The sequence below is a fragment of the Silurus meridionalis genome, chromosome 14 (assembly GCF_014805685.1).
Source record: "Silurus meridionalis isolate SWU-2019-XX chromosome 14, ASM1480568v1, whole genome shotgun sequence".
NCBI lineage: Eukaryota > Metazoa > Chordata > Actinopteri > Siluriformes > Siluridae > Silurus > Silurus meridionalis.
In genome coordinates, this window is record NC_060897.1 from 19,106,503 (window position 1) to 19,128,962 (window position 22,460).

At 41.3% G+C, this 22,460-nt stretch overlaps 1 protein-coding gene and 1 non-coding gene across 5 annotated transcripts in view; both read right to left on the reverse strand.

Annotated features, from left to right (window-relative positions):
* The window catches only part of slc2a9l2 (solute carrier family 2 member 9, like 2), a 97,401-nt gene that overhangs the window by 74,240 nt on the left and 701 nt on the right, over positions 1 to 22,460 (reverse strand). The window contains exons 1-4 of one of the 4 annotated variants that reach the window (XM_046865724.1): positions 20,884 to 20,934; positions 9,652 to 9,719; positions 5,034 to 5,132; positions 2,736 to 2,896 (exon numbers count right to left, since the gene is read on the reverse strand). In XM_046865724.1, the coding sequence (XP_046721680.1) occupies positions 2,736 to 2,896; positions 5,034 to 5,132; positions 9,652 to 9,702 (311 nt within the window). In that variant the 5' untranslated portion in view covers positions 9,703 to 9,719; positions 20,884 to 20,934. Of the gene's footprint in view, positions 1 to 2,735; positions 2,897 to 5,033; positions 5,133 to 9,651; positions 9,720 to 18,538; positions 18,607 to 19,837; positions 19,948 to 20,883; positions 20,935 to 22,460 lie in introns of those variants that run through there. The other 3 variants (XM_046865725.1, XM_046865722.1, XM_046865726.1) reach the window with 3 other exon arrangements.
* On the reverse strand, positions 4,145 to 4,248 carry LOC124397407. The gene has a single exon (XR_006927927.1). It is a non-coding gene; the product is annotated as a U6 spliceosomal RNA (small nuclear RNA).

Here is a 22,460-nt window from a genome sequence, read left to right on the forward strand (position 1 = left end):
TTCTGGAGCCCTCAAGTGTGTGTCTATATTATGCGAAGAAGAAAGGAAACCAGCCGGGACACACATTGAAGCAATTGTGGCTGCTCATCAATCATCAATGGAAAGGATTATAAGGCCATCTCAAAATTATTTGAAATTCACCCTACTACAGTGAGGGGAGATGGTAGATCAACGGTAAGGCACTGATCTTTGGACCAGAAGGTCACAAGATAAAATTCCACCGCCATCAAGCTGCCACTGCTGGGCCCTTGAGCAAGGCCTTTAAACCTCAAATGCTAAGTTGTACAAGCCTACAGGCCTACAAGCCCTTGTTAGTACCTTAAATCCTTATGTTCATGACAGCACACTTAAGAAAAAAACTGAACAATACACGTGTGGAGACTTTCCTCATTATTATATGATGAATATTTCATCATGACAAGTTAACCACAAAATCTATTGAATAATATCAAAAGCAAATTGGCATAGAAAAGGTCAAGTCAAAGTCCAGACCTCAACCCTGGTCATTGAAATACTGTGGAATTTCAACCTTAAAAAAATGATGCGATGTTGTATGATGTGCTAAAATTTCTCCAAATCCATGTGATAGACGGATGCACTCGTATATACAAAACCTTTACTTTATGGTATTGTTTGTAATTTGGGGGTTCTACATGCTATGGATTTACAGAGTGTACTTAATTTTTCACACCTGTTTTCTGAACATTTTATTAGTTGGGGGTTTTTGGAGGGGACTACATATTGAAATAGGTGGGTGGGTGTGTTTATTGTCACTGCAGCCTTATTTCCCAGTTGAACAGATCGATAGATTGATAAATAGACAAATAGATATAAAGCAAAAGCCTGACTCACACCAAGTCACATGAGATGAATGAACCGAAAAATATACAGTGTGTGTATCTGCGTGTACACTTGTGTATACGGGACAACATCCATTAGTAGGATGGATCATCTGGTACTTGCCACTAAAAATAACATCCCACACAGAGATCCTTCAGCTCCTTCACTACTAAGTGAGACCGACAACCTGAGTGGGTGGGTCGGGTAAAGAAGTGAGACAGACGGAGAGAGAGCGAGAGAGACAAGCAGAGAAGTATGTAGCAACATCGTCTTAACGGTCCATCAGCCGAGACTAGGTGTTGCATCATGACTTACGCCATCACAGCAACACTATCGTAGAAACCCTTTCTGATTTCATTACCGCGTTCTGTCATGCCGGCTTTACGACACTAGGCGCACTATCCTTCTTCTCTCTTTTTGATCACAGAAAGCTTCAAGCTGAGACTAGGCATGTGCAATGGCTTCTCATTGAGATCCTGCAGGATGGAACAAAAAATAAAATAAAAATAGGGTTTTTATTGTCAGCTTGAGAAGCTGCAGATATCAGGCTTGTGGAAAGGGTTGCCAGGTTTCAGCCAATTCCCACTCCAAATACATTCCAGAAAAAAAAACTATACAAAAAGATATTTCTATTGTATTTCTCTATCTTTGTGTGGAGAGGAAACTAAATAAACAATGATGTGCACACATTTTCAAAATGACATTAATTATACATATAATATCCACTTGTGGTTCTTCCCCAAACTGTTAGCACAAGATGGAGGCACAGAATTGTATAGGATGTCTCTGGATGCGGTCACAAAGACATCCTACTTCACAAAAGGAAGAACATTAACAAAAAAAATACATTTTTTAATTCTGATCATAAGAGAAGTCACAAATGCAGATTTGGTACCTACCTACCTAAACACCCACCCACACACCCAGCCACCCACCTACCTACCTACCTACCCAGCTACATACCTACCTACCTACTGACCCACCCACACACCCAGCCACCCACCTGCCTGCCTGCCTGCCTGCCTACCTGCCTGCCTACCTACCTACCTACTGACCCACCCACACACCCAGCCACCTGCCTGCCTACCTACCTACCCACCTACCTACCCACCCACCCACCCACCCACCTGCCTGCCACCTGCCTGCCTGCCTGCCTACCTAACCTTACCCACCTACATAACCCTACCCACCCACCCACCTACCTGCCTACCTGCCTGCCACCTGCCTGCCTAACACTGCCCACCTGCCTAACCCTACCCACCCACCCACCTGCCTGCCACCTGCCTGCCTGCCTGCCTGCCTGCCTACCTGCCTGCCACCCACACACCCAGCCACCCACCTGCCTACCTACCTAACCCTGCCCACCCACACACCCAGCCACCCACCCACCTACCCACCCACCTACCTGCCTGCCACCTGCCTGCCTGCCTGCCTGCCTACCTACCCACCTACCTAAACCTATCCACACACCCAGCCACCCACCTACCTGCCTGCCTGCCTACCTACCTAACCCTGCCCACCCACACACCCAGCCACCCACCCACCACCTACCTACCTAACCCTATCCACACACCCAGCCACCCACCTACCTGCCTACCTAACCCTGCCCACCCACACACCCAGCCACCCACCCACCTGCCTACCTACCTAACCCTACCCACCCACCCACCACCTATCTACCTACCTACCTACCTACCTACCTGCCTACCTAACCCTACCCACCCACCCACCTACCCACCTACCTGCCTACCTACCCACCTGCCTGCCTACCTACCTACCTACCCACCTGCCTACCTACCTACCTATATATATATATATATATATATATATATATATATATATATATATATATATATGTGTGTGTGTGTGTGTGTGTGTGTGTGTGTGTGTGTTACCTGCCCAGTACTTTAATAAGGAAGGGGACAGTAAGTGCCCCCATCAGACCTCCAATAGCAAATATAGACACAGTGATGGACCAGAGCAAAGTGAGCGTGTCCACCGATGCTGGTTTACCATAACGCGTCATCCATGTCAGGTTATAGAACGCCTTTATATCCTACACACACACACACACACACACACACACACACACACACACACACACACACACAGCAGTGACTAATAATGGCATTTTAATTAAATTCTTGGAGCTTTATTGGTGTGTGGGTGAGCAAGTGAGTGACTATGAATGTATATATGTATTAATATATGTGTGCGTGAGAAAGTGAGAGACAATGTGAATGCGTGTGTGTGTGTGTGTGTGTGTGTGTTTGTATGCAAATGAAAGAGAGGAGAAAAGGGGGAGAGAATGAGGTGTGTGTGTTTTGTTTATATGAGTAAAGAGAGAATGAGAGAGAGCGAAAGGGTGTGTGTGTGTGTGTGTGTGTGTGTGTGTGTGTGTGTTTGTATGAGTAAAGAGAGAGAGAGAGAGAGAGAGAGAGAGAGAGAGAGAGAGAGAGAGAGAGAGAGAGAGAATCGCTGTGTGTGGGTTTGTGTGTATGCAAGTGACAAAGAAAGAGAGAGTTATATAGGGAGAGAAAGATCAGGACTCTGTGTGTGTGTGTGTGTGTGTGTGTGTGTGTGTGTGTGTGTGTGTGTGTGTGTGTAAGTATGTGTGGCAGTGGAAAGTCAGGGTGGACCAGATTTGCTCATTTACACACACACAAGCAAAAGCAAAGCAAAAGGACTCTGATGTCAATTCCATAGTAGGGGGTTTGCAGATAATTAGGTGTTTTAATTAAATCTGAAAAACGTCAGATTAAATGCCAAATCTGATTTTATGTGTGTGTGTGTGTGTGTGTGTGTGTGTGTGTGTGTGTGTGTGTGTGTGTGTGTGTGTGTGTGTATTGCATGTGTGTACGCAGCTCTTTTTGGTAAGAAGATCTGACAGCCGTGTGTGTATGTAGAAAGGTTGGACAATGGAACTGAACACTTGGTTTATACTACAATACAATACTAATACATTATCAAGTGGTCTTGGGAATGACTGATACAAGTCTTTTAGCAGAAGTGGCCATGTCACCCCATGATGCTGGTGGAGGAAATCTTCGAAACACCCCAATGTGGCTCCAGAATATTCCGATATGGTCAATGTGCAAGCTATGGGAGATTTCACCAGTACACCTGTTGTGTGTATCGATACATTATCATCCTATTACACAGCAGCTCCAGGGTGCAATGTTCGAACCGGTGGGTAAACAAGGTCCTCCAGAATGGTTTCGTGCCCTTTTAGCTAGCTTAAGTACTCTGCTTAGGGAATGCCTTGATAGTGCAGCCCAAGCCATCACTTATACACCACCGTGCTTCACTCTGGGCATGCAACAATCTGGGTGGTGGTCATCCTTGCGCCATGCAGGGCCATGCTAATCTTCTCTGTATCGTTCCAATCTTAGTATATGTGCACCACACCGTAACTCTTGTGGATAAGGAAAAGGCAGAGGTGAAGAAGGTAGACTCAGGAAGAGAACGTTTCACATTGGAAACGGCTTGATATATAGGGCTGTCATTTGATTGTTCGAAAGGGCTGTCAATCGATTTAAATGCTTAATCGCGATAAATTGCATGATCGCCATGAGTTAACCTGTGATTGATCTTCGCACATTTTGTTCTAAACGTAGCTTTAATGAATACTTTTCAAGGTATTAATACACTAACTGATTGTAACAGATGTTACAAATAAATTTTACTCAAAATCTCTCCCTTTATTCATTATTTTATATTTATTTTATTATATTACACTCTGGAAATTATTCTCATTATTAATCGCAGACGTGGTAACTTACATGATCAAAATAGCACCAGCTGCACAGCTCCATGACGATGTCTTTTGGCACACTGACTTACGAAAATCGGTGCTCCCTGTGACTGTGCGTGCAGCCCTGTGCTGCCATCTGTTGGCGTGTAACAGAACTACTCTTGAAGCTTTTTAATAAAACCTTATAAATAGGCAGGAAACCTATATGCCAGTGCTTTAGTTGCATTGTCCAACCCCTGTTTATGTTTGTTTGTTTGTGTGTGTGTGTGTGTGTGTGTGTGTGTGTGTGTGTGTACAGGCAAATAGGTGAAACAGCACGGTAAAGGAGAGTGTAACTGATCCTATAGAAATCAATTTACAATTAACCAAAAACAAGGTCTAAACTGTAAAGAAAGCATTTGTTGAAAGTAAAAATTGCGAAAGATCAGAGATGACTCACTTTGGCCGGGGCGTTGACCACCGACAGGTTGTAACCATACAGGAAGGAGGAGCCAAGAGCCCCAAAAAACGCCGCGCTGAATACACATCGCGTCAGTCGCTACACACAAACACAAAGACAAAGTGAATACTTTTATATTTACACTGAAATCATATACACAATATGGCAAAATTATTGGGACGCCTGACCTTTCCAGCCATGTGTGATTTTTTCCCAAACTTTTGCATGAAATCTTCCCTTCATTTGAGCTTCGAGACCCAAACCTGTTCCAGTGCACAAAGCCAGCTCCATGAAGATATGCTTTACATGGTTTTCAGAGAAAGATCTATCTGCTATAGAGCTCTTGAACTCTATTAAACATCTTTGGGAAGAACTGGAACATACCCCAGAACATACCCCAGTAAGGAAAATAAGTATTTGAACACCCTGCTATTTTGCAAGTTCTCCCACCTAGAAATCATGGAGGGGTCTGAAATTGCATGTCCACTGTGAGAGACATAAAAAAAATCCAGAAATCACAATGTATGATTTTTTAACTATTTATTTGTATGATACAGCTGCAAATAAGTATTTGAACACCTGAGAAAGTCAATGTTAATATTTGGTACAGTAGCCTTTGTTTGCAATTACAGAGGTCAAACGTTTCCTGTAGTTTTTCACCAGGTTTGCACACACTGCAGGAGGGATTTTGGCCCACTCCTCCACACAAATCTTCTCTAGATCGGTCAGGTTTCTGGCCTGTCGCTGAGAAACATGGAGTTTGAGCTCCTCCAAAGATTCTCTATTGGGTTTAGGTCTGAGACTGGCTAGGCCATGCCAGAACCTTGATATGCTTCTTACAGAGCCACTCCTTGGTTATCCTGGCTGTGTGCTTCGGGTCACTGTCATGTTGGAAGACCCAGCCTCGACCCATATTAAATGCTCTAACTGAGGGAAGGAGGTTGTTCCCCAAAATCTCGCAATACATGGCCCCGGTCATCCTCTCCTTAATACAGTGCAGTCGCCTGTCCCATGTGCAGAAAAACACCCCAAAGCATGATGCTACCACCCCATGCTTCACAGTAGGGATGGTGTTCTTGGGATGGTACTCATCATTCTTCTTCCTCCAAACACGTTTAGTGGAATTATGACCCAAAAGTTCTATTTTGGTCTCATCTGACCACATGACTTTCTCCCATGACTCCTCTGGATCATCCAAATGGTCATTGGCAAACTTAAGACGTGCCTGGACATGTGCTGGTTTAAGCAGGGGAACCTTCCATGCCATGCATGATTTCAAACCATGACGTCTTAGTGTATTACCAACAGTAATCTTGGAAACGGTGGTCCCAGCTCTTTTCAGGTCATTGACCAGCTCCTCCCGTGTATTTCTGGGCTGATTTCTCACCTTCCTTAGGATCATTGAGATCTTGCATGGAGCCCCAGTCCGAGGGAGATTGACAGTCATGTTTAGCTTCTTCCATTTTCTAATGATTGCTCCAACAGTGGACCTTTTTCACCAAGCTGCTTGGCAATTTCCCCGTAGCCCTTTCCAGCCTTGTGGAGGTGTACAATTTTGTCTCTAGTGTCTTTGGACAGCTCTTTGGTCTTGGCCATGTTAGTAGTTGGATTCTTACTGATTGTATGGGGTGGACAGGTGTCTTTATGCAGATAACGACCTCAAACAGGTGCATCTAATTTAGGATAATAAATGTAGTGGAGGTGGACATTTTAAAGGCAGACTAACAGGTCTTTGAGGGTCAGAATTCTAGCTGATAGACAGGTGTTCAAATACTTATTTGCAGCTGTATCATACAAATAAATAGTTTAAAAATCATATATTGTGATTTCTGGATTTTTTTTTTAGATTATGTCTCTCACAGTGGACATGCACCTACGATGACAATTTCAGACCCCTCCATGATTTCTAAGTGGGAGAACTTGCAAAATAGCAGGGTGTTCAAATACTTATTTTTCTCACTGTATGTGACTGAAAGAGCACTAATCTCCACAAAATCCAGTGGAAGATCTTCCCAGAAGAGTGAAGGTTATTATAACAGGAAATAAGGACTAAAGGTGGGGAGGATTTGGCATACCAATCGTCAGTTGTCCACAAACTTTTGCCCACATTATGTATTTACGTTGAAAGATCCAGCAATCTTATACATAAAACAAAAAGAAAGAAAGAAAGAAAGAAAGAAAGAAAGAAAGAAAGAAAGAAAGAAAGAAAGAAAGAAACAAGCAAGCAAATAACACAGGAGAAAAAAAGAGATATAAAGAGACACATGGAGAATCGTATTATTTAAAAAAGAGAAGCAGTGAGGAATAAATCAAATGAAAAGAACGAAAAAGGGCAAAAACCACACAAAGGAATAAACAAATAAATACAAAGAAGAATATGAAGAACGAGGGAATGAAAAGAGAGAACGTGTGCTGGGTTGTCATATGAACAAAGATGTACATTGATATCTTCATCATTAACAACAGCAGCAGCACTCGTGTGTGTGTGTGTGTGTGTGTGTGTGTGTGTGTGTGTGTATATATGTGATGTTATTATAAGACATGGTTAGCGAACAGAGCGTGGGAATCCCTGTGTGTTTTTATTTCGGTCTCTGAGCTCAGAGCGCTCGATCGTGCGCAAACACAGACACAGCTACACACACACACACACACACACACACACACACACACACACACACACACATACATCAAATTCACTGCTGCCAGGTTCTGGAGCAAAAAGTCTTTCATCTAAGGAAGCTTAAAATAAGGGAAACGCAGGGTGCAAAACATTATCGCGCGCACACACACACACACACACACACACACACACACACACACACACACGAGAGATGTGTAATTAAGTCTGTTATCCGTATTCATGGGGCATCTGCTGCGTAAATCTACACATCTACATTCTACGTTCACAAACGTCACTTTGTAGTTACACAGCTGCAAACAAATTCTTTTTTTTTTTTTTTTTTGTGGAAACCTGAGCATAAGATGTGCTTTTAGAATATAAAATTCCACATTTAGCCCCCATTTCCTGTTAACTTCCAGTCTTCTAGGAAGATGTGTCTCTAGATTTTGTGGAGATTTGTGCTCATTCAGCTACAAGGGTGTTAGTAAAGTCAGGTAAAGAAGGCCTGGGGTGCAGTCAGCGTTCCAATTCATCCCAAAGACGTTCAATAGGGTAGGAGCGCTATAGCAGGAAGATCTTCCACTCCAACTAATGTAATGCATATCTTCATGGAGTTTGCTTCGCAGCTTTGGGTCTCCTAGTTCAAGTTTGGGGATAATTTGGTCCTATATAATTGTGTGTCATCAACAGTTTGGGAAGGAGCACAAGTGGGTGGCAAAGTCAGGGGTACCAATACTTTTGGGCAAAGCTCAAGATGCTTAAATGACAAGGAAAAGGCAATAGAAATCCCATTCCTTTATGATTCATCTTCCTGCCTCTGTCTTAGAATCTGTTCTTATCTACATCTCTACATGTTTTTCCACCATCTTTCTCTCATTTAGAGATCCGCCTCCTTTTCTCTTTGCATTGACATTTATAGCATTTGGCAGACTCCCTTATTTAGAGTGTCTTACAATGAGCAGTTAAAAGTGAAGGGCCTTCCTCAAGGGCCATGCTCTACCTCTTCCCAACTAACCATCCATAAATCAGTCCATCCAACCCATCTCTCTTTCCCAGTTTACTTCCTGCACAGCTTCCTACAGCTTAGCTTTAGGAATGCGCCATTATAAAGACAGGATCGCTTTATATTTATATAAAATGATTCTATGTAAATGTACTAAACTTTTATTATTTAGAAAGTGACCAATCATTTCTGATCAATATTTAATATGTAAATCGATTTCTCCTCGCTAAACTGCTTCTCGAGCGCGTTCTCTCAGCACCGCTGCCGCTACGTGTCCTGAGAGTCACATGGAATGCAGATTAACAAGGCAGAGGTAGAGCTGCGTCTTCCTGGAGACAGAACAGGAAAAGAAAATCTGTGTGTGAAAGAAAGTAGGAAGGCCCTTAAGTAAATGGATGATTTGCTGTCGGATCGCACTGCATTGTAATGGGGGGGAATCGTATCGTATCGCATCGGTAGATGCTTCATATGTATCTTTAATGTATCGTATCGTTGGCTATGCATCGCGAATCGCATCAGCATCAGTTCCGGAAATGCACATCCCTAGTATGCAGTGGCGCGTGTGGAAAGGAGACGGTTACCTCAGCGACTAAACTAAATGGCGCCTCACAGGGACGCTTTGAAATGAAATGAAATGGACTTTAAATGTGGACGCCTGATGTAAAGAGTTTCATATGTCATGCTGCTCATCCACATAGACTGCAGCAAAAGTAAATTTATGTGGTATACGTTTCTATGGGAGTTAAACATTACAAATAACGAATCCAAATAGTTGTATATTTTGCCCCAAAACTCCCTTCTTGTCTTGCAGGTTTCCCTCTGCACCTTTTCCCACCTTCCCTCCTTCCTTTCTCTTCTCACGTCCCTCTTTTCCCGAGAGAACACATAATTCCATCTGCAGTCAGGTAACAGAGAAAAAAGGGTGATAAAAGAGAGAGAGGAGAATTCAGACCAAGGTCATTCTCACACACACACACACACACACACACACACACCTGTTTGGATGGGGCCGGCTCGTTTTCAGGGCTTCGTTGGACCTTTTCCATTTCAGAAGCTCAAAAGCCTGAAAGAGAGAAAATCCCCCAATTATACCCAAGGAGACACACACACACACACACACACAAACAGACGATCCCCTGCAGAAACAGACGAAACACACACTCTGCATACCAAATGAGTTTACTATACACAACACAGGTCATATTCATCACACTCCTCATTCCAGTCTATAAATATTAGTGTTCATTATCATTACTGTCACACACTGCAAGGAACAAGATAAGAAAAGAGAGAGAGAGAGAGAGAGAGAGAGAGAGAGAGAGAGAGAGAGAGAGAGACCAACACAAAGAGGAAGGAAGAGACAGGGTAAGAAGGAGAGCAATAAAAGAATGAAAAGGAGAAAGAAAGATAAAAGAAGTGAGTGAAAAAAATGACTTGGGGGACTTGAGCTCCAGTTGTGTCCCACTTCATAAAGATTTCAGACACTGGACTTTAAGGATGAACAAACTCTTAATAACATTCTACATCTGCTCTTTCTCCATCATAGAACATCTCAAAGCTCTGGCATGGAGGAGTTGGGGTTGAATCTATAATGAGCTCAGATGTTAAACTAATTTATGAGTGGTTCCACAACTCCAACTGACTGTAGAAAAACTGTAGAAAGGACATTAGTCATAATCACACTCCTCATATTTCTCACTCTTTGGTGTTTGTATTGTTCTTATGATTTATAATCGCATTCTTGGGGTCACCCAAACGAGTTCGCTTTTGAGTCTGGAGTTTTTCTCTGTCACAGTCGAACTTGCTTGCTTGAAATTATTGACTTAAATGAAAACGTTTCTTTTTTAATTCTTAGTTTCTGTTAAGCTGCTTTGAGATAATGTCCATAAATATCCGCTCTTCACTTATGCGTAAAAAAACATGCACCAATCAGCCACAACTGACAGTTGAATCCACTGACAGGTGAGACGAACGTCGTGTCATTACAACGTTCTTGTTACAGTGGCACCTGTCAAGGGGTGGGAGCTGGTCGATTTTTAAAAGCTGATGTGTTGGACGGAGGAAAATTAGGCAAGGGGAAGGATCTGAGAAAAGTGACGGCTCGACCGCCGAGGCAGAGAATCTCCAAGACGGCAGGTGCTACCAGGGTGTTTCGGGTATGCAGGGGTTAGAACCTACCAAAAAAATGATCCTAATAAGGACAAATTATGAACTGGTGTCAGGGTCATAGCCACGTTTGGGCGGACCCCACAGAATAACTAATTACCCCAACTTGCTGTAAAAGTTCAGGCTCTGATAGAACGGAGTATCTCAGGCAGTGTTGGACGAATCACACAAACCATGTACTTGAGTAAAAGTAGAGATACACGAGGTAAATGTTTTTAAATGTACTTAAGTATCCAATGTACTATTATTTATTATGGGTATGTCTTATGATTTATGTCTCAAGACTCTTTGCTTAATCAGCTCTAATGTTTGCTTGGCACATGATTGACATAATTGGCCCATGAGAATCAGCACTGGACAGCAATGGAAGATGGTGACCTTGTCTGATCAAACCATCTTGTTCCTTTTATATTATATGGATATATAAGGAAAAGACATGCCACCAGAATGCACTATGGGAAGAAGGCAAGCTGACTGAGGCAGTATGATGCTCTGGACAATGTTCTTCTAAGAACCTTGGGTTCTGGAATACATCGGATGTTACTTTGATATGAATGACTACCTAAACCAACTACCTAATGGGAAACATTGGGAAAAAGTAATAGTTTGAGGAACTTGACAAATAATTGACTTAGCATCTGTGGGATGTGCTGGACAAACAAGTCTGATCCATGTTCTCCCCACCACACAAACTTACAATACATTAAGGATCTGCTGATAACGACCTGGTGCCATCTAACAAAGCACAGAGGTTTTTTGAAGTCCATGCCTTGAGGTAAGAGGTAATCAGATGGCTTTAATGTAATGCCTGATCAGTGAATGTGTAACTTTATTAGTAAAGTTATTAGTAAAGTTTCATATAACAGTTATTCATGTCATGGCTCAGGCAAAAACAACAATACAAACAAACAAAAATCATCACATATAAAAATATCAGAAAAAAAGTAATGACTAGAATGGAAAAAGAGACTGTGAGAGACAGACACCGACAGAGTGAGACAGGGGATGATATGGCATTTATAATAATTAATATTGCACAAAGTTGTTTCTGGTTAGTACTGTGAGAAAAAGAAAGAGTATAAAAAGAGAGATAGATATCTAGAACGAGAGAGAGAGAGAGAGAGAGAGAGAGAGAGAGAGAGAGAGAGAGAGCGCTCCCAATACAACACTACTGCCACCTAGTGAAACTGTAATTCAAAAGTCTCATTATTACATGCAGCTTTACTGCAACATTCACCGTGATGCTTCCCATCTTGCTGGAAGATTGAAATCCTGCATTGAAAGCATTGAAAAGACCGTATATCCATTGAAAACATTGTATATGCATTGAAAACATTGTATATGCATTGAAAACATTGTTTCTTCTTAGGACTTCAAGTCACAGAGTTGCATTCTCTTTTGCATTTAAAAAGTGTCCTGACATGGAAAACCTACCTGAGGAAGTGATCATTTTAGATGCACCCTCAAATCCAACCACATCCCAAATTCCCATTGTGCCATCTACAACATCGCACTACATCCAGAAGTGGACGAAGTAAACAAAAACCTGTACTTGAGTAAAAGTAGAGTTAAGTCAAGAGTCAAAAATAAACTAGGTAGACTATTACTCCAGTAAAAACTCCCATTAAACTTTCACTTGAGTACTAAAGTATTTGCCTTCAAATGTACTTAAGTATCCAAAGTACTATAATTTATTATGGCTATAATATTCCTATTATCATTTTCAAATCTTTGCTTAAACAACTTAGTTTATGTGAAAAGACTCTTAGCACATCAGTCCTTTAATATAATTAAATCTTTTAAAATGAACATGAGCCCAAAACTCTCTTTTCAACTACTTAAAAAAAACGCAAAAATAAGGCAACGGGTGATGTGGGCGAGTTTGAGTCAGAAGATTCTTTCATCATTTATTACTCTCCAAATGTTCTACTTGCGGTTGGACTGATGCTAAACTGCATGTTCGTGCTAAGTAGATACCACCAAGCGGCAATCAAAACAGAGCGAGCGCTCAACCCTGATTTGGTGGCTTGCTGTGTGTTAAGTTTTATCCTTATAAATAAATAAAACTAAGAACTGATTTTGGAAAATAAAGTTGAGTAAAAAGATATTTGACTTGTAGTGACATGTAGTGAAGTTAAAGTAAAAGTATCCCTAAATATAAAAATCTCAGTAAAGTACAGATACAGATATAGATACACTTAAGCCACTTAAGTACAATAATGAATTACATTCGCTTTGCTTCTCTCCACCACTGACTACATCCCAAATTCCATGTGTGCGTTGCCAAACATCCCACTACATCCCAAATATCAATTGTGTCCTTCAACTTCCTGGCACATCCTGACATCCCACTACAACCCGGTGCCCCGCTGTACGCTTTACATTCCAAATTCCTACTGTGCCCCAATTGAACTAATCTCCAATCCCACATACACCCCAAGGCTTCAAGTAACAGAGAAGCATTTTGTCAGTTTACTACTAGAAAACCCGATTTGTCAATGGGTCCCATTTTCTTACATAAGCAATATACAGGCTACATTTGTGGAAATAAGATTGCATGCAAGACTGCTACTATTTCAAATAGATATTCCTTTTAATATTGTTAAAACCACTGATGTTTTATGACAGAACAGTTAATTACCATATTTAAGGCTCAACGGGCCATGTAGAATGGGTGTACCAGTGGTGGGTGGTCAGGGCCAGCAAGGTCTTCTCAGCATTTTTCAAACCTCTGATTGGTTGGTCAGAGGAAAACTGTTACAGCCAATTTTGACTAGCAAAACACGTCTGTAGCGTGCTGCACACATTAATACATCTGAGTTAGACTTTTTTACGCCCACAATGGCTGACAAAGGAAGAGAAATTGGATTGTCACTTCCCTCACATAAATCCCTAACCCTAAAACGGCCTATTATGCACCCACAACATCCCCTAGCATCCTAATGTCCCACTGTGCCCCTATCGTACCATGTTCACAATGTCCTTGTTTCTCATTTTGTCTTTTTTTGTTTTCATCTGTCTGTCTCTCACTGTATGTCGTCCTGTTTGAGGTAAAAACCTGAGATTCTGAATTGCACCTTCTAAACAATATTTTTGCTGAGTAATCCTCTCACCTGACAGTTTTGTTTGCTCAAAATGTAACACACACACACACACAGGAAAGCAAATATTGAGTGCTCGAGCCCTCATTGTCGGACATTGTATCATCTTTCTTAGATATCTGACGCCTCTGTTCTGAGAAGCTGCAGGAGTTTGACGGAAAGAGAACAGACTGAACGGTTTCTGGGGCTTTCCTTCATTTGAGACTCTCTATATGTGTGTGTGTGTGTGTGTGTGTGTGTGTGTGTGTGTGTGTGTGTGTGTGTGTGTCTTTGTCCTACTCCCAATGGTTAAAGCTGGCAAGTTTTAAACAAGCTTCAAGCAGGACAAACTCTCCGGCTCCCCCTATTTTCTTAAAGTGTTAGCTTAGCAAACACTTTCAGGTACCCAAGATCAGCTCAAAACTTAGTTGCCTTTGTCAGGAAGTTAGGAATTGGCCAAAGACAAAACTTTTTAACAACCCTAAGCAGCAATCCAAATCACAAAATAAACCCTTATATAAAGGACCTTTGAGCTAGCTCGCTATCACTGGTGCAGATAATATTTAGCTACTAAAATGATAGCCTCTCTGCTTATATTGTATCAGTTTGGTAGTTTATGAGGTAGTCAGCTATCTGTGTTGTAAAGGGACAGGCAGGCTCAATCCATCCACGTGCTGCACTACATCTTTCGTTTGTTACAAATACACGGGTACAAGTAAACAAACCCTAATGTGGTTTATTGTACCAAGGAAAACACCAAGCAATGCCAAATCTCTTCTACATGCAATTTGACTAGATGAGCATTTAGACGTGTGTATCGCTCACATTTGGATGTGGGTGGAAATTAGCTAGCTACCCAGCCAGTATACAAAACAAGTTGTATAGCGTTTCTACTTCCTGAGAATGCTGAGGAAGGCACAGTTTCCACTACACATCCTCACAACCTTCTACAGTGGGAGCATCTAGAGCAGCTGCATCACTGCCTGATTTGGGAATTGCACCGCCGTGGATCGCAAGACCCTACAGCGGATAGTGAGGACAACTGAGAAGATCATCGGGGTCTCTCTTCTTTCCATCATGTACATTTACACAACACGCTGCATTCGTAAAGTCACCAGCATTGTGGCTGACCACACACACACAACCCTTACACACACTCTTTACTCTCCTGCCAGATGAAAAGAGGTACAGAAGCATTCAGGCCTCACATCCACACATTCAAGACTCCACAACTTGAAGGAACTGGACTGACACACACACAATCAACAGGAAAAAAGACCTCTGTTTGCACAAGCTGCTGTTTACATGTACAATATAAATTTTTGATTTGTATATGGACAATCCATTCTGTTTTTCCTTGTCTCATGTTGCTCTTGTCTGTTTTTTGTTGCACTAAATGTTGCACATGTGCACTTTTTGTTGTTAGTTTAGAGTTATGAGTAATTTTGTGTTCTTTTGTTAATTCATGTCATCGGAGCACCAAGATCCTGGAGAAACTGTGTACTGCACTGTATATGGTTGAAATGATAAAGTCTACTTGACTTCTTTACTTTGGAAGAACATTTGGTCAAATTGTGCCCAAAATATCAGGCATTCCGTAGTAATTTCTCATAAAGGCAACGCCATGTGCGCAGTTGTTCGGTTGTACAGATTAGCAACATGACAATGTTCAGATTAACTGCGTTCTTCCTCGCAAATATGTAATAAAGCTGGGAAACAACATGCTTAACTTGTAACTCTGGGTTTAATATATTTTATTTATAGGGTACAATTTTTAATAGTAGTTACTGTATTTTTCGAACTATAAGCCGCTACTTTTTTCCCAAGTTTTGAACCCCGCGGCTTAAACAACGAAGCGGCTTATTTATGAATTTTTCCTGGGTTTTTCCGGTTTCACAAACTTCAAGCCAAAAAACTATGCCACATAACATTAGACCAATGAAATTTCCGAACAGAAACGAAAAAACGCACCTCACCTCTGTTCTGAGCTGCACGGCTTCGGGACAAAAATTTTTTTTTTTTAAACGCACGACGATGCCAAAAGATAAACTCCCGAGAGAAATAGTTGTGAAAGGAAAGAGGAAGACAGTGAACAATGACTTTCTTGGTAGGCTTCTGTTTAAATACAAGCCGTTGTAGCGCGTTGAGTCTGGGTGAAGGGAGAGCTCACTAACTCCAGTTGCAACAGAAATCATATAAGCACAGACAGGTTTCCAAAACTCGTGCTTTTTTATTTTTCTTGGCAACAGCGTTACGGGTTAGTCAAAAAAACTGAAAATAATAAGGACATATTCCTCGGTCTTGCACACATGCAGTAATAGCGGAAAAATGTGGCGGCAGGCTATTCCCAAAATGCTGCTCTGCTCTTAAAGGAGCCACAACATATTTCACCCGTTACACCGTGTTACAGACACTGTCTTTCGTTAAAGCCTGTGTAAAGTTCATTAGTTTCAGTGTAGACACGGCTTATAGACAGGTGCGGCTTATTTATGTTAAAAATACAAATCTTTGTCAAATTCAGTTTATATATGGGTGCGCTTTATAGTCCGGAAATTACGGTATGTATGAATCTTTCTATACTTTATATGGACAAAAGTTTGGGGTCTATAAGACTGGTGTGTGCTTTTGAGCATCCCATTCCACATTTGCTGTTATAATAAGATCCACTCTTCTGGGAAGATGTTCCACTAGATATTGTGGAGATTTGTGCTCATTCAGCTTGTAAAGCCAGGTAATGATGTAGGTGTGGTGAGGAGGCCTGGGGTGCAGTCAGCGTTCGAATACATTCCAAAAGTGTTCAATCGGTTTCAAGAGCTATATAGCAGGAGATCTTGCACTCCAACCCATGTGAAACATATGTTCATGGAGCTGGCTTTGTGCACAGTTGTTGTTATGCCCAACAATCATATGCTTGTAATTCGATTGACCTCTAATGAGAGACATGAAGCTGGTCCTTATTATTCAAAAGGTTTTCCGAACTGGTGCTACAGATGACTTGTATTATGCCATTATGTAGGTGAGAAAGTTAGTTGGCTGCTCGGTTTTCACGTTCAATTTAATCAGATTGAAAATCTTCCCCCAGAGGGAGGTCCTGCTAAAAGTGTGTGCAGCTTAACAAAAGATTAAAACAAAACAAATGATAATACAGGCAATAAATGTGGCCTGTTTATCTTTATGGAATATTATATCATTTCTCTTGATCTTAGGCATGCTGGAATGCAAGTCCTTTGTATGTTCGATTGCAAATCTGTCATTCATTCATTGCTCATCGCAACCGAATCATGCTAGCAGAAAGCTTATCTGTATAAGATTAAGTTTAGGAGATGAACATCATGCTAACAGTAACCTGTAGTTTTCAATTCATTCTGCAACCAGGGCTGCATAGCGCTAACCCACTTTGCTCTGTCCTACTCTGATATACAAATTAAAGCAGAAGATCACTGTACTGTACTTGTATTTGTGACAATAAAGGCAATCTTTCTTTCAATCTGTATGAATTATCACATGATTCCTTTAAGGCTTTGACCCTTAGCAAGCCAGTCTTGGAGCTCTGAGGTCCACCTTTGTCCTTGTGCTTTGAGGGGCCAAGGACGGCTCACCAGAACGCAAGGCTGGACAAAATCCAAAGGTAATTAACTACTAGGTATTAAATCAAAATGGGCTCTTAGTCCTATAGTTTGGTTGCTATGAAACATGGGTTTTAGTAATAGCTGACCGAACTCAACAACCTCCAAACTCCACACCATCTAAACCCCACACTGTCCAAACTCCACACCAAACAAACTCCTCAGAATCCAAACACCACACCATCAAAATGCCTCACTGTCCAAACAAAACACTGTGCAAACTTCACACCATTCAAACACCATACTTTCTAAATTCAACACCCTCCAAACTCCACACCATCCAAACACCAAACTGTCCAAACACAACACCCTCCAAACTCCACACCATCCAAATACCACACCATCCAAACCCCACACTGTGCAAACTCAACACCTCTAAACTCCACACCATCCAAACTCAACACCCTCCAAATACCACACTGTCCAAACTCCTCACCATCCAAACACCACACTGTCCAAACTCCACACCATCCAAACACCACACTGTCCAAACTTAACACCCGCCAAACTCCACACTGTCCAAAAACCACACTTTCCAAACTCCACACCATCCAAACACCACATTGTTCAAAGACCACACCATCCAAACACCTCACTAAAAAACTCCTCACAATCTAAACACCAAACCATTCAAATGCCTGAGTGTCCAAACACCACACTGTCCAAACTCCACACCATCCAAGACCATACTGTCCAAACACCACACTGTTTAAATGTTAACTGCAAACACTGATAGTTCACGGCCATGTGCTTTTCTAGTCCATGACAAATTACGCTGACTTCATCTACACACGAGAAGCACCTGTTACTCAGCAGATGCACAATGCAATACTGTTGAATTTTTAAACAAGAACAATGACTCTGAGTAACACTGAAATAAACATGACAGTACAGTTAAAGGAACATCAAACACACAGAAAGAAAGAAAGAAAGAAAGAAAGAAAGAAAGAAAGAAAGAAAGAAAGAAAGAAAGAAAGAAAGAAAGAAAGACATGCTCTTATGCTACTTACCCTGATGAAAGAGAGCGAAATTTGACCAGCACATGAATGAATTTAACCTCTCTCTCTCTCTCTCTCTCTCTCTCTCTCTCTCTCTCTCTCTCTCTCTCTCTCTCTCTCTCTATTTCACTCTCTCTCTCTTTTTCTTCTTTCTCACCAATCATTAACTCCGGCCGAGTTATCTTCCAGCCGTTGCGCAAAATCAAAACATGCCACGGAAGAAAGATATGTATAAACATATATAGAGCTAGAAAAACGAACAGACGGAAAGAGATAGGGAGACACAGATATAAAAAAATGAAGAGATACAGAGACAAAGAAACCAAAGCCTATGTATGCGACCCCAATTAAACTTGGTGAAGTAAATAGAAAAAGAAAATAAATTGAAATTAGGATCAAATCCTGTCAGGTTTTTTTCTTTTCCACCTTTAATGTGATATAGTACAGAAGTCAAGGTGAACTTTGAGGTATGGATTTAAATTAGTCTGACTTTCTACTCAGCGAATTCTCCGGTGAAGCACCTTTAGCTTGGAATCGACCAGGAAATGCCACAGTCTAGTCACAAGCTGCCACCACCATGCTTCACAGTGGTGTTCTTTGGGCTCTCTTTTGCCATAGATATCTTTTAGAATCAGTTCTCGAAAAGTACCTGTCAGTGTGTAACACCTTTTGTGATGTACTTTGACAAGATTTCGGCGGTCTCGGACGGCTTCTCGTGAGAAAGGGTTTCCGCGTAGCCCAGTGGTTCCTGCATTGTTTATAGATCATTAAAGATTGTTTAGATGTTTACATATTGTTTATGCAACTGAGCAAATCAGGGTCAGGGGCCCACCAACGGCAGCTTGGTGCTGGACGCACACAATTGTGCACGTTTCCTTTCATGATTATCCAAACTTGTTCCAGCATGACTCCATGAAGATATTCTTTACATGGGTTGGAGTGGAAGATCTCCTGCTATAGAGCTCGGGATAAATTGGAACACTGGGTGCACCCCAGGCTTTCTCACCTCACAAATCTCCACCAAATCTAGTGTAACATCTTCCCAGAAGAATGGAGGTTCAAAAAAAGAATCATCTCACGGTCAGGTCTCCGTATAAGGAGAGGTGTTTAAAACCAAAAATTCAACACACACCCACAGCATTAACACCAGCTTAAACTCATTGTACAGGGAATATTTGCTGATGAATCATGAGTAAAGACTACAGCAGTGTAGTGTAGCTCAACTCTCGCTTACACACACACACACACACACACAAACATACACACTCAAAACCTCAAATAAGCTTCTTACACCAACTCCATAAGACTTACCCAGCGTTTACAAATCCCACTTTCTCTTGCACTCTTTCTCACTCCTATTCTGGCTCCCGAGATCTCTGATCTCTCTCAGCTCTCACATGAGCTCCATTAGGGTAATTCATTTTAAATAACGACCACCCCCCACCACCACCACCCCTCGCCTCCGCCCCCCCAGGTCCCAAACCAACCGCAGGGCTTAGCGGCAAACACTGAGAATGACTGGAGTCACTATTTGCAAGCAGAGAACTAATGGAGCTATGGGCTGAAACACCAGCTAATCATAAAGACTTGAACTAGGATCCAAAACGACATACACAACGAGCATTTGAATATTTCCGCAGAGGCGTATGTAAGGCAGGTCCAGACAGGTTCGCCTGGTTGGGTCACATTCGACTGACTCCTTGAAGAGTGGAATTGAGAGTCTTTAATGTGAAGAACAAGACTCGGAAGAAGGAGACGTCTCAAAAAGTGATTCATTCATTGTCCGAGTCGTTCGTTCTTTTATCACATGACTGTCTTAACGTTATTGTTTTAATAATTACGGGAGTCACATGAAAGAACTAATGATGCAGACCAGATGATATGAGAGGAGAAGCTACTCATTCTGTATAATTGTAATCTGTTCTTAGCTGCATTGTGTTGGGAATTTGCTTATTAAAAGTGTAACATTTAATTTGATTTCTGATCAAAGAAACGAAATCAAATATAAATAACTTTAAAAAAAAAAAAGATTCAAAGAACCGAGTCACTAAAATTGATTCGATCTTCCAATCACTAAGTAGGAATCATTTTTATTTTTGGGGTTTGCCCAACGATCTGCATTGACGTGTGAGCTCGTGGCGCCATCTTCTGGCAATGTATCGGCATTGCTGTTTTGCAAAACTATAAATACATTTTATTTATTCATGTTTGTTATTTAAACAAGCGGAATTTAAAATATAAAAAAGCACACTTGTACAATTAAAATAAACGGACATGGGAAAATTATATCAATATATTACATTAAAATAAAACTTTTTTTTTTAAAGAAACCTTACAGCATTCTTTCGTACACATACCTTAATACAGCACGTGTGCCATCATACCAGTTCGGTGTTACCTGATCCCGCCTCCAAATGTAATCCCCTGACCAATCGGAATGAGATCACGTGTTCAGCACGGGGTTTACGATGCAAGGGATTGGCTGGAAATGTCCAAAGCGACTCGAATAGGCTTTACTCATTTGCTAGGTTGCCAGATCCATCCGAAATGTACTCTAAAGATGTAGCTCATTAGAATTTACAGTGACACTTAACGTTTTACACCAAATGTATGCAAATGTATAAAACATTCAGATTTCCCCTGTGGAATATTTACCTCCTAAACGTAACATCCCACGCTCCATGGGAAATTCATCTGGGGAATTTGGGAAATATTTCAATTGGGAAACTTATAGATATTTATGGGAATTTATTTGTAAAGTATTTGTTGTGTTGATTTCTGGAGGAATGCACAGGGCATATAGGGGTGTGGCCTTAACAGTCTTGCAAGTGTAAATGTGAATGATGAATGTGAGGGTAAAAATTCCACTGAAATTGCCTTTTTTTTTTTTTAACATTTAAGTTCCCTTTTATAGGATTACCTGCATTTTTGTAAAATCCCCCTTTTTATTCATTAATTCCAATATCAAGGCTCCAGCAATTTTGGAACCGTATCTGTAACACTAACCAATTTGAAGCTTGAGCTTCAAAAAAGACAGACTGATGGCAGGACTTTCTTTTTTAGGATTATATGTAAAATGTAGATTTTATAGGATGTCACATTGTCAAAACATTAAGATTTATGTTTTGTAATCCTCACATCGTCACACAACCCCCACCATGTCTGATTATATGACTTGTTTTAAAACTCACATTTACACAATTTTCCCCAAATCCCAAAAACTTCAGTAGTTTCTGCACTGTGAAGCTTTAGGTTCCACTTTTCGTCACATAAAACACAAGCTTCAGTAAAAGAAAGAAAGAAAAAAAAAAAAAAAAGGACAACACGTTTGTGCATAAAAAGTGTTCGGCTTTATTCTCATCAGTTATTAATGTTATTATTAGGATGAATCACATCCACTCCAGTGAAAAAGTGGAGGCTTATAATTAACACAAACATACCCACGATGTTGGAGACAGTGGACAGAACACCGGTGTCTCAGTCCCACACACGCACACAAACACACACACACACAAACATACACACTCAAAACCTCAAATAAGCTTCTTACACCAACTCCATAAGACTTACCCAGCGTTTACAAATCCCACTTTCTCTTGCACTCTTTCTCACTCCTATTCTGGCTCCCGAGATCTCTGATCTCTCTCAGCTCTCACATGAGCTCCATTAGGGTAATTCATTTTAAATAACGACCACCCCCCACCACCACCACCCCTCGCCTCCGCCCCCCCAGGTCCCAAACCAACCGCAGGGCTTAGCGGCAAACACTGAGAATGACTGGAGTCACTATTTGCAAGCAGAGAACTAATGGAGCTATGGGCTGAAACACCAGCTAATCATAAAGACTTGAACTAGGATCCAAAACGACATACACAACGAGCATTTGAATATTTCCGCAGAGACGTATGTAAGGCAGGTCCAGACAGGTTCGCCT